Genomic DNA, 19,380 nt, shown 5'->3' on the forward strand with positions numbered 1-19,380 from the left:
TATTTGTTGGTGTAGACATAGAAAGTAGCAAAGAAGCTAGCATTAAACGTTAGCATGCTAATATGAGATACGCTAGCAAAAAAAAGCTAGCATGCTAACGTTCTCACAAGTATGCTAGCAGTTAAAGTGCTAATGCACGCTAACTGCTGGCAAACATGCTCGACACCAACGCAGATAGAAAAAAAGATGATTTTTGTACTGAGTTGTGTGTCTACTGTATGTTGTGTGCCCATTGAACTGTTAACCCCATGTTTTTGTTTATTCGTGAATAGCATGACATGAAATGGTAACATGAAATGTTCCCAATTTAAAATAGGCCTATCGGCGCAAACAAGACCTTTCCGACGGTATATCATACGTGGGGGTTCGTTAGCCGTTTCGTCTGGTAGTAGACAAAAAGTGTTTTTTTGTTTGTTTGTGAATAGCGTTGCCATGGTAACACAAAATGATCTGTTAACACTAACAGACTAAGATACCTGAGGGGAGGAGCTGTCACGTGACATCAAAGGAATTCATGTAATTAGATGAGGCTGCTACTATTACGCAATGACAGAAAGTAATGGAGGATTTGTAGAAAAACTTCATGCCGAACAATGTCTGATTGTGGGCAAACGCTTTGAGGTATCAACTTTTCGTAAAAACCCTGAGCGCCTCAAGGCTTTGAGGAACGTTCCGGTGTTCTTAGATTTCCGATAAGTGGAGAAATGACTGAGTTAGAGCGAGTAGGAAAATAAGAATTTTTGTGTTTTTGTGTTGTTTGGTTCTGACGTCTTAACATTAGGCCTCGATGAGAGATATAGCTGACTTTCTTAGCTTTGAGGCCCACCAGAAGCCACATGGGAAACATGAGCTCCATAAAAGTGACATTTTCTGAGAGAGGACATGTGTGTCAACGTTTTCACCGAAACACATGACAGTGGCATAAAAGATGTCACCGCGACAACAGTTTGTTCACCCAAAAAAAGCAAATATTCTGGGTTTACAGCCTCTAGAAAATTAGAGGCTGAGCCATCCTCTTTAATGGGGAAAGGCTGAGCTGATGGCGCTTGCCTCACTCCGATGGCCATCCAGCCAAAACCAAACATTGGACATTAAAACTTTAGCCAGGGTTAAAGTAGACAAGTTTGTGAACAAAATGAGACGTTAAGCACCGAGCTACGTGAAAGAATGGCTTAGCTACGAGAGAAGGTAATCCCGCAGGTGTGCTGGAAAATTACCCATTATAAAGGTACGTTCCTATTGGAATTGGCCCACTTTTTGGTTTATTCTTGAATAGTAACTTGAAGTTTTCCCAATTTAACATACGCCTATCGGTGCAAACGAGACCTTTCCAACGGTATAACATATGTGGCGGTTTGTTGGCCGGTTCATCTTGTATTAAACAAAATATGTTTTTGTATTTTCGTTAATAGCGTTACCATAGTAACACAAAATGTTCCCAATTTAGATTTCTGCCATCGGCGCCAACGAGACCTTTCCGACGGTATAACATTTGTGGGGGTGCGTTGGCCGGTTCTTGTCGTAGTGGCGGTAAGAGAAACGTGCGGAACAAGAAGTTGAATAACAAAGTTATAAGTATGAGCAATAACAATATGGGCCTCTTGCATTGCAGCAGTCCCATAACTAGAAAATACACTAAAGGTCTTGGGGACCCAAAAGGGTTCTACTCATAAAAATGTTAACAATAAATTATATTTTTGTCTTTACTTTCAATGCTTGAATCTCTACATCTACTTCACATCTTTTCATTGATTATATGTTGTTTTGTTTGAATGATTTTCCAAGCCAGTTTAAAAGAAGAAGAATGAGTGTAATTACATTCCAACATGTTCTCCTTACAGTCTGCATGTTTACACTTGTATTACACTTCCACTTGTTTTGTTCTACTAATATTTTACAAAGTGTTAGAAATGAGCTGTGGACATGCCTGCATTACACACAATATTGTCTTTCCAAAGATTTAAGATTAAGATTAAAGATTAAAGTACCAATGATTGTCACACACACTTGTTGCTGTACTCTACCTGTACCTATACCTCTACTGTCTACCTGTACCTATACCTCTACTCTCTACCTGTACCTATACCTCTACTCTCTACCTGTACTCTCTACCTATACTGCTACCTGTACTCTCTATCTGTACCTCTACCTGTACTCTCTACCTATACCTATACCTGTACTCTCTACCTGTACCTCTACCTCTACATGTACTCTCTACCTGTACCTCTACCTGTGCTCTCTACCTGTACCTCTACCTGTACTCTCTACCTATACCTCTACCTGTACTCTCTACCTATGCCTCTACATGTACTCTCTACCTCTGCCTCTACATGTACTCTCTACCTGTACTCTCTACCCGTACCTCTACCTGTACCTATACCTCTACCTGTACCTCTACCTCTACCTGTACTCCCTACCTGTACCTCTACCTGTACCTCTACCTCTACCTGTACTCTCTACCTGTACCTCTACCTCTACCTGTACTCTCTACCTATACCTCTACCTGTACCTCTACCTCTACCTGTACTCTTTACCTATACCTCTACCTGTACTTCTACCTGTACTCTCTACCTGTACCTCTACCTGTACTCTCTACCACTACCTGTACTCTCTACCTCTACCTCTACCTGTACCTCTACCTGTACTCTCTACCTGTACAAATACCTCTACCTTTACCTTTACCTGTACCTGTGCTTGTACCTGTACCTCTACCTCTACCTCTACCTCTACCTGTACATGTACGCTTCCCTCTACCAGTACCTCTACCTGTACCTCACCTCTACCTCTACCTGTACGTGTACCTCTACCTCTACCTGTACTTCTACCTTTACCTGTACCCCTACCTGTACCTCTACCTCTGCCTCTACCTCTACCTGTATGTGTACGTCTACCTCTACCTGTACCTGTGCCTGTACCTCTACATCTACCCGTACCTCTACCTCTGCCTCTACCTGTACCCTCTACCTGTACCTCTACCTGTTCCTGTACCTTTACCTGTACGTGTACGTCTACCTCTACCTGTACCTCTACCTCTACCTTTACCTGTACTCTACCTGTACCTTTACCTGTACCTCTACCTGTACCTCTACCTGTAGCTGTAGCTGTAGCTGTAGCTGTAGCTGTACCTCTTCCTCTACCTGTAGCTGTTCCTGTAGCTGTAGCTGTAGCTGTAGCTGTAAGCATGTTTTCTGTGTGCAGGTATAATCCTTCCGTCCCTCACCTCCAGCGTGTACTTTGCCACCTTCCTGGGACTGATGTGGTGGTGGATCTTCGGCCGCCCCATCAGTCTGCTCCTCTTCAGCTCCCTGTGTGTGATGATGGCCATCTTCAGCGCCGGCCACCTTCTGGCCATTTACGTCTACCAGCTGCCGCTGTCCCAGCAGGTGGTGCCGCCTGACGACGTCTACGCCAGGTAGCCCTCCCGACACGCACACTCAGAGGCCACAGAATGGACGTCTTGTCTGCCTCAGGTTGTTTGGGATGACGGGAGTGATCCGGACCGACAGTTCTGAGCCGTACGTGCTGCACATGCAACCCCGTGTCAGCTGGCCTGACTTGGTCAACCCTCTGGTCCTGCTGCTGCTCTACTACACGCTGCTGGCACTTATACACAAGTGGGCGCTGATAACAGAGCAGGTTGGATTCTGTCCAAACGCTGTCTGGGACAGGGCAGTAAAATGGCTGATCAAAGAAAACAGAAGTCAATAATAACAAGAGCTGACATGGATGTGATCTTTTTTAGGAGAATGCTGATGAGAGTCTACTTGACACTCAGGATGTTCCTCCAAGCTTCTCCAGAGTGGTTTACATCTCAGGAGACCAGCAAGAGGTACAGGAAGATCACCGTTATTTATATTATTAAGGACTTATTCTCTTCATTGGCTTCAAAACGCAATTTTTTTTAATGTTTTCTTCTTCTTTTGTTGTGTTGAATTTTTTAAAATTTAATACCACTACTAATTGACCAATTATTATTTTTTGTATGGAAGAAATAATAATAATAACACTAATAGTGTTATTATTCAAGTCAGTGGGAAGAATTAAGTTTAATGTTTGTTTTAGAAAATTAACAATAAATAAATAAACCCTAAGAAATTATATTCCTGCATTATTTCAGCTTTTGAACAGCACAGAGGAGGATACGTATCTCCCTAATGAGGTAATGATACACATATGCATATAAATGTATATATATATATATATACATATATATATATATATATATATATATATATATATATATATATATATATATATATGTATGTATGTATGTATGTATGTATGTATGTATGTATGTGTGTGTGTGTGCGTGTGTATATATATATATATATATATATATATATATACACAAATACATATACACTGTATATATATATACTCATATATATATATATATATATATATATATATATATATATATATATATATATATATATATATATATATATATATATATATATATATATTAGGGCTCTGAATCTTTGGGTGTCCCACGATTCGATTCAATATCGATTCTTGGGGTCACGATTCGATTCAAAATCGATTTTTTTTCAATTCAACACGATTCTCCATTCAAAAAAGATTTTTTCCTGATTCAAAACGATTCTCTATTCATTCAATACATAGGATTTCAGCAGGATCTACCCCAGTCTGCTGACATGCAAGCAGAGTAGTAGATTTTTGTAAAAAGCTTTTATAACTGTAAAGGACAATGTCTTATCAACTGATTGCAATAATGTAGATTTGTTTTAACTATTAAATGAACCAAAAATATGACTTATTTTATCTTTGTGAAAATATTGGACACAGTGCTTATGAGATGCAATGCAAGTGTAAGCCACTGTGACACTATTGTTCTTTTTTATTTTATTTTATAAATGTCTAATGATAATGTCAATGAGGGATTTTTAATCACTGCTATGTTGAAATTGTAACTAATATTGATACTGTTGTTGATAATATTCATTTTTGTTTCACTACTTTTGGTTTGTTCTGTGTCGTGTTTGTGTCTCCTCTCAATTGCTCTGTTTATTGCAGTTCTGAGTGTTGCTGGGTCGGGTTTGGTTTTGGAATTGGATTGCATTGTTATGGTATTGCTGTGTATTGTTTTGATGGATTGATGAATAAAGAATAATAAATAAATAAATATTACAAAAATAAAAAAATCGATTTTTTAAAAATGAGAATCGATTCTGAATCGCACAACGTGAGAATCGCGATTCGAATTTGAATCGATTTTTTCCCACACCCCTAATATATATATATATATATATATATATATATATATATATATATATATATATATATATATATATATATATATATATATATATATATATATATATATATATATATGGTTATATTTAGAAACATTCCTATTCATTGTCCTGATGATGTTCCTTCTTGCCACAGCCAATGATTTCACTGAGGGGACCATCTTGGCAGGACATGTGTGGACACCACCAAGGCAGCCTGCTAGGGGGCGCTGGCTACACCAACTGTTACCCTCTGTCACAGTATGACTCACCTGGTAAAGATGTAACCTTACCTGGTAAACATGTAACCTCACCTGGTAAACATGTAATCTCACCTGGTAAACAAGTAACATCACCTGGTAAACATGTAACCTCACCTGGTAAACATTTAATCTCACCTGGTAAACATGTAACCTCACCTGATAAATATGTATTCTCACCTGGTAAACATGTAACCTCACCTGGTAAACAAGTCACCTCACCTGGTAAACATCTAACCTCACCTGGTAAACATGTAATCTCACCTGGTAAACAAGTAACCTCACCTGGTAAACATGTAACCTCATCTGGTAAATATGTAATCTCACCTGGTAAACATGTAACCTCATCTGGTAAATAAGTCACCTCACCTGGTAAACATGTAACCTCACCTGGTAAACATGTAATCTCACCTGGTAAACCTGTAATCTCACATGGTAAACCTGTAATCTCACCTGGTAAACATGTGACCTCACCTGTTAAACATATAACTTCACCTGGTAAACAAGTAACCTCACCTGATAAATATGTAATCTCACCTGGTAAACATGTAACCTCACCTGGTAAATAAGTCACCTCACCTGGTAAACATGTAACCTCACCTGGTAAACATGTAATCTCACCTGGTAAACCTGTAATCTCACCTGGTAAATAATTAACCTCACCTGGTACACATCTAACATCACCTGGTAAACATGTAATCTCACATGGTAAACATGTGACCTTACCTGGTAAACATCTAACCTCACCTGGTAAACATGTAATCTCACCTGGTAAACATGTAGAAAGCCCAGCTGACATGGACCTGGCTGACCTGGACCTGGCTGACCTGGACCCGGCTAACCTGGACAGGACTGACCTGGACAGGACTGACCAAGGCTTGGAGAGTCTGACGTTGAGTTCTAGTCCTCAGTCAGGACCCAGTGGTCTGGTGCTGGTTGGACGACTGGTGCAGAAACACAGCTATGTCAGTGCTCTCATCATCATGATGGTAGGAAGTACTCTATTACATTCTAATACTCTATCACATAGTAATACTCTGACATAGTAATACTCTTTGTACATAGTAATACTCTATGTACATTATATGACATATTAGTACTCTCTGTACATTTTATGACATAGTAATACTCTATGTACATACTATACTCTCTGACATAGTAATACTCTTTGTACATAGTAATACTCTATGTACATTATATGACATATTAGTACTCTCTGTACATTTTATGACATAGTAATACTCTATGTACATACTATACTCTATGACATAGTAATACTCTATGTACATACTGTACTCTATGACATAGTAATACTCTACAGCAGGCCTGGCCAACTCGCGGCTCGCGAGCCTCATGCGGCTCTTTGGCTGGTTTCATGCGGCTCTTAACTCTGTTATGAGAGTAGCGTATGTGTGTGTGTGGCCCTTTCAGATATGACAGCATGTGAGGCGAAGTGAAGTGAAGTGAATTACATTTATATAGCGCTTTTTCTCAAGTGACTCAAAGCGCTTTACATTGTGAAACCCAATATCTAAGTTACATTTAAACCAGTGTGGGTGGCACTGGGAGCAGGTGGGTAAAGTGTCTTGCCCAAAAACACAACGGCAGTGACTAGGATGGTGGAAGCGGGGATCGAACCTGCAACCCTCAAGTTGCTGGCACGGCTGCTCCACCAACCGAGCTATACCGCCCCAGGTGAGTGAAGTCAGTGAGTGGGTGGGCGAGAGAGGTGAGGGAGCGGTAACAGTGAGTGTGTGCAGGTGCTAGTAGCTTGGTGGATGACTGCGTGCAAGACACCAATAAAGTCACAAAGTTGCAACAAACCGCAGGCCTCGTCATTCACCCTCGAGTCCGGAGCTGTAAAGACCCACTGCCGGGTAAAGTTAAAGGTTTAAATAGACCCCCCCTTTTTTAGACCAGTTGATCTGCCGTTTCTTTTCTTCTCTCCTCTTCTCCCCTGTCCCTTGCGAGGGGGAGTTGCATAGGTCCGGTGGCCATGGATGAAGTGCTGGCTGTCCAGAGCCGGGACCCCGGGTGGACCACTAGCCTGTGCATCGGTTGGGGACATCTCTGCGCTGCTGACCCGTCTCCGCTCGGGATGGTTCCCTGTTGGCCCCGCTGTGGACTGGACTCCCGCTGATGTGTTGGATCCACTGTGGACTGGACTTTCACAATGTTATGTCAGACCCACTCGACATCCGTTGCTTTCGGTCTCCCCTAGAGGGGGGGGGGGGGTTACCCACATATGCGGTCCTCTCCAAGGTTTCTCATAGTCATTCACCGACGTCCCACTGGGGTGAGTTTTTCCTTGCCCGTATGTGGGCTCTGTACCGAGGATGTCGTTGTGGCTTGTACAGCCCTTTGAGACACTTGTGATTTAGGGCTATATAAATAAACATTGATTGAAAGTGAAGGGTGTTTTCCCCTGAAGTACATCGGCCTTGGAGGACCGTCTCCCCTGCGCTCCTCGACTACGGTCTGGGAGCCGGAAGCAGGAAGGGTGTAACAACTCTATTAGTGCCTAAGTGTTTACCATCAAGTCTTTATTTTGACAGGCCCTCGCGGTAAACTTGTCTGAGTGCAAACTGAGGCAGTATTTGTCACTGATAAAACTTTCGGCGAATCAAAATTTATGACCAATAAAAACGCAATAAACGGGGACGGAAATTTTACCCGGCAAATATAAACAAAAGAAAACACTGGCGGAAAGCGATAATCGATACAATAAAACAAAAACAAACAAACCGGGCGGAAGGTAAAAAAAAAAAAAATCCGCGTCCGGGTGACACGCGAGCTTCAGGAATTGCACGTCCTTTCTGATTTCAATGCGTAAAAAGACACACAAAGTGCGGTAACGCCAACACTGCTTGACAGTATAACAAAATAAGTCACACTTATATTCTGTAACATTCACTGTTTTAGAAAAAGTGCAGAGGTAGAAATATTCCAAATAACCTCTTATATACAATGTAAACATAAATAATGCATCAAAACAAGTTAATTATATTTCAACAAAACACAGCAGACGAGCTCTCGCCCTGCACAGCTGTTTTGTAGTGTCGATGTGGGCTTGTAGATCATTATTTGCCACAGATTGTGTGTGTGTGTGTGTGTGTGTGTGTGTGTGTGTGTCTCTGTGTGTGTGTGTGTGTGTGTGTGTGTGTGTGTGTGTGTGTGTGGCTCTTTGCTGTAACACAGTAAAAAAGTGGCTCTTAGTCTCTGACTGGTTGGCCACCTCTGCTCTGTTAATATACTTACAGTGTTATTATACTTTTACAGTGTTATTATACTTATACTGTGTTATTATACTAAAACAGTGTTATTATTCAGATAGTGTTATTATACTTATACAGTGTTATTATACTTACAGTGTTATTATACTTTTACAGTGTTATTATACTTATACTGTGTTATTATACTAAAACAGTGTTATTATTCAGATAGTGTTATTATACTTATACAGTGTTATTATACTTACAGTGTTATTATACTTTTACAGTGTTATTATACTTATACTGTGTTATTATACTAAAACAGTGTTATTATTCAGATAGTGTTATTATACTTATACAGTGTTATTATACAGATACAGTGTTATTATACTTATACAGTGTTATTATACTTAAACAGTGTTATTATACTTATACTGTGTTATACTTTTACAGTGTTATTATACATATACAGTGTTATTATATTTATAGTGTTATTATACTTATACGGTGTTATTATACTAACACATTGTTATTATATACGTATATATGTACAGTGTTATTATACTTACACAGTTGTATCATACTTTTACAGTGTTATTATAATTTTACAGTGTTATTGTACTTTTACAGTGACATTATACTTATACAGTGTTATTATACTTTTACAGTGTTATTATGATTTTACAGTGTTATCATACTTTTACAGTGACATTATACTTTTGCAGTGTTATTATACTTTTACAGTGTTATCATACTTTTACAGTGTTATTATACTTTTACTGTGTGATTGTTTGAAGCACAGAAATATAATTCCTTACCAGCAGCACATTGTGCGTGACTTTCAAACTCACCATTTCCACATATACAGCCCCATCATTTTATAATGGTTAGCATGCATACACTTAATATATTTACTTCTTCAAGCGTGTGGGAGCAATATGTACTTCAAAGCTATCAACACTTTCATAGAAGTTGTTGCTAGGCAACGGGGAAATGTATTTGCTGGCCATATTGGCAGCTGCGATGCTTGGGAAGAAAGTGTTCATAGGTAACATTAGCTAGTAATGCTCATTAAAGGCCTACTGAATTGACATTTTTAATTTAAACGGGGATAGCAGATCCATTCTATGTGTCATACTTGATCATTTCGCGATATTGCCATATTTTTGCTGAAAGGATTTAGTAGAGAACATCGACGAAAAAGTTCGCAACTTTTGGTCGCTGATAAAAAAAAGCCTTGCCCCTACCGGAAGTAGCGTGACGTCACAAGCTGGAGTGCTGCTCACATTTCCCTATTGTTTACACCAGCAGCGAGAGAGATTCGGACCGAGAAAGCGACGATTACCCCATTAATTTGAGCGAGGATGAAAGATTTGTGGATGAGGAAAGTGAGAGTGAAGGACTAGAGTGCAGTGCAGGACGTATCTTTTTTCGCTCTGACCGTAACTTAGGTACAAGGGTTCATTGAATTCCACACTTTCTCCTTTTTCTATTGTGGATCACGGATTTGTATTTTAAACCACCTCGGATACTATATCCTCTTGAAAATGAGAGTCGAGAACGCGAAATGGACATTCACAGTGACTTTTATCTCCACGACAATACATCGGCGAATCACTTTAGCTACGGAGCTAATGTGATAGCATCAGGCTCAAATACAGATATAAACAAAATAAATAAACCCCTGACTGGAAGGATAGACAGAAAATCAACAATACTATTATACCCTGGACATGTAACTACACGGTTAATGCTTTCCAGCTTGGCGAAGATTAACAATGCTGTTGCTAACGACGCCATTGAAGCTAACTTAGCAACGGGACCTCACAGAGCTATGATAAAAACATTAGCGCTCCACCTACGCCAGCCAGCCCTCATCTGCTCATCAACACCCGTGCTCACCTGCGTTCCAGCGATTGACGGAAGGACGAAGGACTTCACCCGATCATCCGTGCGGTCGGCGGCTAGCGTCGGCTAGCGCGTCTGCTACGTAAGTCAAAGTCCTCCTGGTTGTGTTGCTAAAGCCAGCCGCTAATACACCGATCCCACCTACAACTTTCTTCTTTGCAGTCTTCATTGTTCATTAAAGGCCTACTGAAACCCACTACTACCGACCACGCAGTCTGATAGTTTATATATCAATGATGAAATCTTAACATTGCAACACATGCCAATACGGCCGGGTTAACTTATAAAGTGCAATTTTAAATTTCCCGCTAAACTTCCGGTTGAAAACGTCTTTGGATGATGACGTATGCGCGTGACGTAACCAGTGAAACAGAAGTATCGGTACCCCATTGAATACAATACAAAATAGCTCTGTTTTCATCTCATAATTCCACAGTATTCTGGACATCTGTGTTGGTGAATCTTTTGCAATTTGTTAAATGAACAATGAAGACTGCAAAGAAGAAAGTTGTAGGTGGGATCGGTGTATTAGCGGCGGACTACAGCAACACAACCAGGAAGACTTTGACCCGGATAGCAGACGCGTTAGCCGACGCTAGCCACCGACCGCACGGATGATCGTGGTGAAGTCCGTCGTCCTTCCGTCGATCGCTGGAACGCAGGTGAGCACGGGTGTTGATGAGCAGATGAGGGCTGGCTGGCGTAGGTGGAGCGCTAATGTTTTTAATCATAGCTCTGTGAGGTCCCGTTACTAAGTTAGCTTCAATGGCGTCGTTAGCAACAGCATTTTTAAGCTTCGCCAAGCTGGAAAGCATTAACCGTGTATTTACATGTTCCTGGTTTAATAGTATTGTTGATCTTCTGTCTATCCTTCCAGTCAGGGATTTATTTATTTAGTTTTTTTATATGCAGTTAAGCACGATGCTATCACGTTAGCTCCGTAGCTAAGTTAGCTTCAATGGCGTCGTTAGCAACAGCATTTTTAAGCTTCGCCAGGCTGGAAAGCATTAACCGTGTATTTACATGTCCCTGGTTTAATAGTATTGTTGATCTTCTGTATATCCTTCCAGTCAGGGATTTATTTATTTTGTTTCTATATGCAGTTAAGCACGATAGAACCTTTATTTAACCAGATAAGAAAACCCATTGAGATCAAGATCTCTTTCACAAGGGTGACCTGGCCAAGAGGTCAACAGCACATGTCACAGAGCAGTTTCAAAATAAATACATTAAGACATACATTTTAAAATACACAAGAGAACTGTAAAACAACAGAGATTTACATCTTTAAAAACACAGGCACTGTGCAAACGTCTCTCGCTGTTTGTCCCTCAGGACAGAATGGAAGGCTCCAAATGGAAGTAGTTCTGTATGTTTCATTTTCGTCTGCAATTCATTCCATGCCATAGGGGCAGCAATGCCAAAAGCTCTTTTGCCAAATTCAGTCCGTACATGAGGAACAGTTAAAACATACAAATTGTTAAAACGTAATGCGTAAGAGCTGCTTTTTCTTTGTAACAGAGTACACAAGTATGGAGGTATTAAACCTAAAAGAGCCTTATAAATTAAAGTCAGCCAATGTGTGTATCTGCGTGCACTCAATGAAGATAAGTCTGACTTCATATACAGTTGGCAATGGTGGGTGAGACTACGACAGCCAGTAACAAATCTTAGTGCTGAATGAAAAACAGTGTCCAAGGACTGGAGGCATTTAGATGAAGCACTAAAATAAAGCACGGTGCTATCACGTTAGCTCCGTAGCTAAAGTGTTTCGTCGATGTATTGTCGTGGAGATAAAAGTCACTGTGAATGTCCATTTCGCGTTCTCGACTCTCATTTTCAAGAGGATATAGTATCCGAGGTGGTTTAAAATACAAATCCGTGATCCACAATAGAAAAAGGAGAGAGTGTGGAATCAAATGAGCCAGCTTGTACCTAAGTTACGGTCAGAGCGAAAAAAGATATGTCTTGCACTGCATTCTCTAATGTTCCTCATCCACAAATCTTTCATCCTCGCTCAAATTAAAGGGGTAATCGTCGCTTTCTCGGTCCGAATCTCTCTCGCTGCTGGTCTAAACAATAGGAAAATATGAGCAGTCCTTCCTCCGGTGTCGTCACGCTACTTCCGGTAGGGGCAAGGCTTTTTTTTATCAGAGACCAAATGTTGCGAACTTTATCGTCGTTGTTCTATACTAAATCCTTTCAGCAAAAATATGGCAATATCGCGAAATGATCAAGTATGACACATAGAATGGATCTGCTATCCCCGTTTAAATAAAAAAAATTCATTTCAGTAGGCCTTTAAACAAATTGCGAAAGATTCACCAACACAGATGTCCAGAATACTGTGGAATTTTGAGATGAAAACAGAGCTTTTTTGTATTGGATTCAATGGTGTACCAAGACTTCCGTTTATCTAGTGACATCACTCGCATACGTCATCATACAAAAACGTTTTCAACCGGAAGTTTAGCGGGAAATTTAAAATTGCACTTTATAAGTTAACCCGGCCGTATTGGCATGTGTTGCAATGTTAAGATTTCATCATTGATATATAAACTATCAGACTGCGTGGTCGGTAGTAGTGGGTTTCAGTATGCCTTTAATAGCAGTCCGTTAGCAAGCTAACTGTTATGCTATCTTATGACACATTTGTTGAAATAGATTTGACTCTCCCAAGCAAACGTTAACTCATCTTCTGTGCTACCTGTCCAGGTGTGGAGTATCACCTACAACAGCTGGCTGACCTTCGCCCTGCTGGTGTGGTCCTGCATCATCTGGATGATGCGCGACCGCCGCCGCTACGCCATGATGTCCGCCCCCTTCCTGGCCGTGTACGGCACCGTCTTGGTGGTGCTGGGCTTCGTCAGCGGCCTGCGTCTGAGCCGGGCCGAGTTGTACCCGGGACTGCACCCCGCCGTGGTGGAGGACTTTGACCTGAGCAGCTACCACCCAGCGCCCTGCATCCACCTGGGAGCCAAGGTAACCTACAGTATGCTACATGTTGCATCCCACTGGGAGCCAAGGTAACGTACAGTACGCTACATGTTGCATCCACATGGGAGCCAAGGTAACGTACAGTATGCTACATCTTGCATCCACCTGGGAACCAAGGTAACGTACAGTGCGCTACATGTTGCATCCACCTGGGAGCCAAGGTAACGTACAGTACGCTACATGTTGCATCCACCTGGGAGCCAAGATAACGTACAGTACGCTACATGTTGCATCCACCTGGGAGCCAAGGTAACGTACAGTACGCTACATGTTGCATCCACCTGGGAGCCAAGGTAACCTACAGTACGCTACATGTTGCATACACCTGGGAGCCAAGGTAACATACAGTACGCTACATGTTGCATCCACCTGGGAGCCAAAGTAACGTACAGTACGCTACATGTTGCATCCACCTGGGAGCCAAGGTAATGTACAGTACATTACATGTTGCATCCACCTGGGAGCCAAGATAACGTACAGTACGCTACATGTTGCATCCACCTGGGAGCCAAGGTAACCTACAGTACGCTACATGTTGCATCCACCTGGGAGCCAAGGTAACGTACAGTATGCTACATGTTGCATCCACCTGGGAGCCAAGGTAACATACAGTACGCTACATGTTGCATCCACCTGGGAGTCAAGATAACTTACAGTACGCTACATGTTGCATCCACCTGGGAGCCAAGGTAATGTACAGTACGTTACATGTTGCATCCACCCACCTGAGAGCCAAAGTAACGTACAGTACGCTACATGTTGCATCAACCTGGGAGCCAAGGTAACGTACAGTACGCTACATGTTGCATCCACCTGGGAGCCAAGATAACGTACAGTACGCTACATGTTGCATCCACCTGGGAGCCAAGGTAATGTACAGTACGTTACATGTTGCATCCACCCACCTGAGAGCCAAGGTAACGTACAGTACGTTACATGTTGCATCCACCTGGGAGCCAAGGTAACGTACAGTATGCTACATGTTGCATCCACCTGGGAGCCAAAGTAACGTACAGTACGCTACATGTTGCATCCATCTGGGAGCCAAGGTAAAATACAGTACGCTACATGTTGCATTCACCTGGGAGCCAAAGTAACGTACAGTACGTTACATGTTGCATCCACCTGGGAATCAAGGTAATGTACAGTACGTATCATGTTGCATCATCATAACTCTAAGGTAACGTACAGAACGTTACATGTTGCCTCATAATAACACTAAGGTAACATTCAGTGTGTTACATGTTGCATCATCATAACACTAAGGTAACCTACAGCACGTTACATGTTGCATCACCATAACACTAAGGTAAAGTACAGTACATTACATGTTGCATCATCATAACACTAAGGTAACGTACAGTACGTTACATGTTGCATCATCATAACACTAAGGTAACGTACAGTATGTTACATGTTGCATCATCATAACACTAAGGTAACATACAGTATGTTACATGTTGCATCATCATAACACTAAAGTAACGTACAGTACGTTACATGTTGCATCATCATAACACTAAGGTAACACAGTGTGTTACATGTTGTATCATCATAACACTAAGGTAAAGTACTGTACGTTACATGTTGCATCATCATAACAAAAAGGTAACGTACAGTACGTCAACGCTTGAAAATTAGTCCCACGGACCGGGGGGTGGGGGTTGGGGGGGTAATGGTATTTATTTTTATTTGTTTTTAATCAATTTTTTTGTCATAAATAAATACAATCATATGTGCTTATGGAGTGTATCCCTGCAGACTGTATTGATCTATATTGATATATAACGTATATATTGTGTTTTTTATGTTGATTTAATAATTTTTTTAAATTTTTTTTATTTTTTAATTTTTATTTTATTTTTTTGTGCGGCCCGGTACCAATCGGTCCACGGACCGGCCCAGTGGTTGGGGACCACTGCGTTACATGTTGCTGTGCCAATTTAAGTAATAATAATGTAAACAAATACAGTAATAATAATGTTAACAAATACAGTAATAATAATGTAAACACATGCAGTAATAATATTACAAACAAATACCGTAATAATAATGTAAACAAATACAGTAACAATAATATGAACAAATACAATGTATCCATCCATCCATCCATCCATCTTCTTCCGCTTATCCGAGGTTTAAGCAGGGAAGCCTAGACTTTCCTCTCCCCAGCCACTTCGTCCAGCTCTTCCCGGGGGATCCCGAGGCGTTCCCAGGCCAGCCGGGAGACATAGTCTTCCCAACGTGTCCTGGGTCTTCCCCGTGGCCTCCTACCGGTCGGACGTGCCCTAAACACCTCCCGAGGGAGGCGTTCGGGTGGCATCCTGACCAGATGCCCGAACCACCTCATCTGGCTCCTCTCGATGTGGAGGAGCAGCGGCTTTACTTTGAGATCCCCCCGGATGGCAGAGCTTCTCACCCTATCTCTAAGGGAGAGCCCCGCCACCCGGCGGAGGAAACTCATTTCGGCCGCTTGTACCCGTGATCTTGTCCTTTCGGTCATAACCCAAAGCTCATGACCATAGGTGAGGATGGGAACGTAGATCGACCGGTAAATTGAGAGCTTTGCCTTCCAGCTCAGCTCCTTCTTCACCACAACGGATCGATACAGCGTCCGCATTACTGAAGACGCCGCACCGATCCGCCTGTCGATCTCACGATCCACTCTTCCCTCACTCGTGAACAAGACTCCGAGGTACTTGAACTCCTCCACTTGAGGCAGGGTCTCCTCCCCAACCCGGAGGTGCTGATTCTCATCCCAGTTGCTTCACACTCAGCTGCGAACCGATCCAGTGAAAGCTGAAGATCCTGGCCAGAGGAAGCCATCAGGACCACATCATCTGCAAAAAGCAGAGACCTAATCCTGCAGCCACCAAACCGGATCCCCTCAACGCCTTGACTGCGCCTAGAAATTCTGTCCATAAAAGTTATGAACAGAATCGGTGACAAAGGGCAGCCTTGGCGGAGTCCAACCCTCACTGGAAACGTGTCCGACTTACTGCCGGCAATGCGGACCAAACTCTGGCACTGATCATACAGGGAGCGGACCGCCTCACTCAGACAGTCCGATACCCCATACTCTCTGAGCACTCCCCACAGGAGGGCTCAGAGAATGCCTTCTCCAAGTCCACAAAACACATGTAGACTGGTTGGGCAAACTCCCATGCACCCTCAAGGACCCTGCCGAGAGTATAGAGCTGGTCCACAGTTCCACGACCAGGACGAAAACCACACTGTTCCTCCTGAATCCGAGGTTCGACTATCCGGCGTAGCCTCCTCTCCAGCACACCTGAACAGACCTTACCGGGAAGGCTGAGGAGTGTGATCCCACGATAGTTAGAACACACCCTCCGGTTCCCCTTCTTAAAGAGAGGAACCACCACCCCGGTCTGCCAATTCAGAGGTACCGCCCCCGATGTCCACGCGATGCTGCAGAGTCTTGTCAACCAAGACAGCCCCACAGCATCCAGAGCCTTAAGAAACTCTGGGCGGAACTCATCCACCCCCGGGGCCTTGCCACCGAGGAGCTTTTTAACTGCCTCAGCAACCTCAGCCCCAGAAATAGGAGAGCCCAGCACAGATTCCCCAGGCACTGCTTCCTCATAGGAAGACGTGTTGGTGGGATTGAGGAGGTCTTCGAAGTATTCCCTCCACAGATCCACAACATCCGCAGTCGAGGTCAGCAGAACACCATCCTCACCATACACGGTGTTGATAGTGCACTGCTTCCCCTTCCTGAGGCGGCGGATGGTAGTCCAGAATCGCTTCGAAGCCGTCCGGAAGTCGTTTTCCATGGCTTTCCCGAACTCCTCCCATGTCCGAGTTTTTGCCTCCGCGACCGCCGAAGCCGCACACCGCTTGGCCTGTCGGTACCTGTCCGCTGCCTCAGGAGTCCTATGAGCCAAAAGAACCCGATAGGACTCCTTCTTCAGCTTGACGGCATCCCTCACCGCCGGTGTCCACCAACGGGTTCTAGGATTACCGCCACGACAGGCACCAACTACCTTGCGGCCACAGCTCCAATCAGCCGCCTCGACAACAGAGGCGCGGAACATGGTCCATTCGGACTCAATGTCCAGCACCTCCCTCGTGACATGTTCAAAGTTCTTCCGGAGGTGGGAATTGAAACTCTCTCTGACAGGAGACTCTACCAGACGTTCCCAGCAAACCCTCACAATGCGTTTGGGCCTGCCAGGTCTGTCCGGCATCCTCCCCCACCATCGCAGCCAACTCACCACCAGGTGGTGATCGGTAGAAAGCTCCGCCCCTCTCTTCATCCGAGTGTCCAAAACATGAGGCCGCAAATCCGACGACACAACTACAAAGTCGATCATGGAACTGCGGCCTAGGGTGTCCTGGTGCCAAGTGCACATATGGACACCGTTATGTTTGAACATGGTGTTCATTATGGACAATCTGCGACGGGCACAAAAGTTACCTATATATACATATATATATATACTGTATATATACATTGTGGCACCTGATTCTCACCAAGACACAGGATATGGTTTGCAGAAATCTGAAAAGGGCATTTATTGCACAAGTCCTTTTAGGAAGGAAGGGCAGAGTGTGGAAGTATCAAACTTAAAGTCTTGATCAACAAACATAAAAACCTCCCATCCGGGGTTCTCAATCCTTCACAAAGCACACTTCTTTACACGTCATAGGTAATTGCCTGTAAAACAAGCGAAACACAACATCAACAAAACCTTTCACCAGTAATGTCCTAATGGGGAAATATTGGAAGTCTCACTTACCGCCTGATGCACCTGCCTTGCCAAAGAGGAGAGCCACACCTGAATGAGGCAGAGTTAAGAACAGTTTGTAGCTGGGCCCCACCTGGCCACACAGATGATGCTGCCAAGGCTGGGGCCTTGTCCTCTGTGCCTCCATGACATGTGAGGTGCTACTTGAGTGAGAAGAAGTTATATTGATGATGTCATATTTCTGTATATACATACTGTATATAATGAGGTAAAGATGAAGTTATATTGATGATTTCATATTTCTGGGCAGGTTTTCTACTCCTTCAGTTTCTGGTTGATGTTTGGTCAGCAGCTGAAGGAGCGCCAGGAGGAGCAGAGTCTGAAGACCACATCTGTCCAAGGTAAGTAGTCTTTGCTCTCTTCTTCTTCTTCTTCTTCTTCTTCTTCTTCTTCTTCTTCTTCTTCTTCTTCTTCTTCTTCTTCTTCTTCTTCTTCTTCTTCTTCTTCTTCTTCTCCTCCTCCTCCTCTTCCTTCTTCTTCTTCTTCTTCTTCTTCTTCTTCTTCTTCTTCTTCTTCTTCTTCTTCTTCTTCTTCTTCTTCTTGTTCTTCTCCTCCTTGTTCTTCTTGTTCTTCTCCTCCTTGTTCTTCTTGTTCTTCTCCTCCTTGTTCTTCTCCTCCTCCTCCTTCTTCTTATCTTCTTCTTTTCTTCTTCTCCTCCTTGTTCTTCTTGTTCTTCTCCTCCTTGTTCTTCTCCTCCTCCTCCTTCTTCTTATCTTCTTCTTTTCTTCTTCTCCTTCTTCTTCTTCTCATACTCCTTCTTCTTCTCCTCCTCCTTCTTCTTCCTCTTCCTTTTTTTTCTTTTGTTGTGTCTTCCTCTTCCTCACTTCCTTCTTCTTCTTCCTCTTCCTTTTCTTCTTCTTCCGTTGTGTCTTCCTCTTCCTTTTATCCTTCTTCTTCTTCTTCTTCTTCTCCTCCTTCTTCTCCTCCTTCTTCTCCTCCTCCTTCTTCTTTTCCTCCTTCTTCTTTTTCTTCTTCTTCT

The 19,380-nt window shown here is 42.8% G+C and overlaps 1 protein-coding gene across 1 annotated transcript in view; it reads left to right on the forward strand.

Annotated features, from left to right (window-relative positions):
• The window catches only part of si:dkey-11f4.7 (piezo-type mechanosensitive ion channel component 2), a 237,469-nt gene that overhangs the window by 56,014 nt on the left and 162,075 nt on the right, over positions 1-19,380 (forward strand). Inside the window, exons 14-21 of the mRNA XM_062057601.1 lie at positions 3,199-3,412; positions 3,471-3,636; positions 3,743-3,829; positions 4,118-4,159; positions 5,413-5,551; positions 6,299-6,504; positions 13,351-13,617; positions 18,652-18,742. Of these exons, the coding sequence (XP_061913585.1) occupies positions 3,199-3,412; positions 3,471-3,636; positions 3,743-3,829; positions 4,118-4,159; positions 5,413-5,551; positions 6,299-6,504; positions 13,351-13,617; positions 18,652-18,742 (1,212 nt within the window). The remainder of the gene's footprint in view (positions 1-3,198; positions 3,413-3,470; positions 3,637-3,742; positions 3,830-4,117; positions 4,160-5,412; positions 5,552-6,298; positions 6,505-13,350; positions 13,618-18,651; positions 18,743-19,380) is intronic.

The sequence above is a fragment of the Entelurus aequoreus genome, linkage group LG01 (genome assembly GCF_033978785.1).
Source record: "Entelurus aequoreus isolate RoL-2023_Sb linkage group LG01, RoL_Eaeq_v1.1, whole genome shotgun sequence".
In the NCBI taxonomy this organism is placed as follows: Eukaryota; Metazoa; Chordata; class Actinopteri; order Syngnathiformes; family Syngnathidae; genus Entelurus; species Entelurus aequoreus.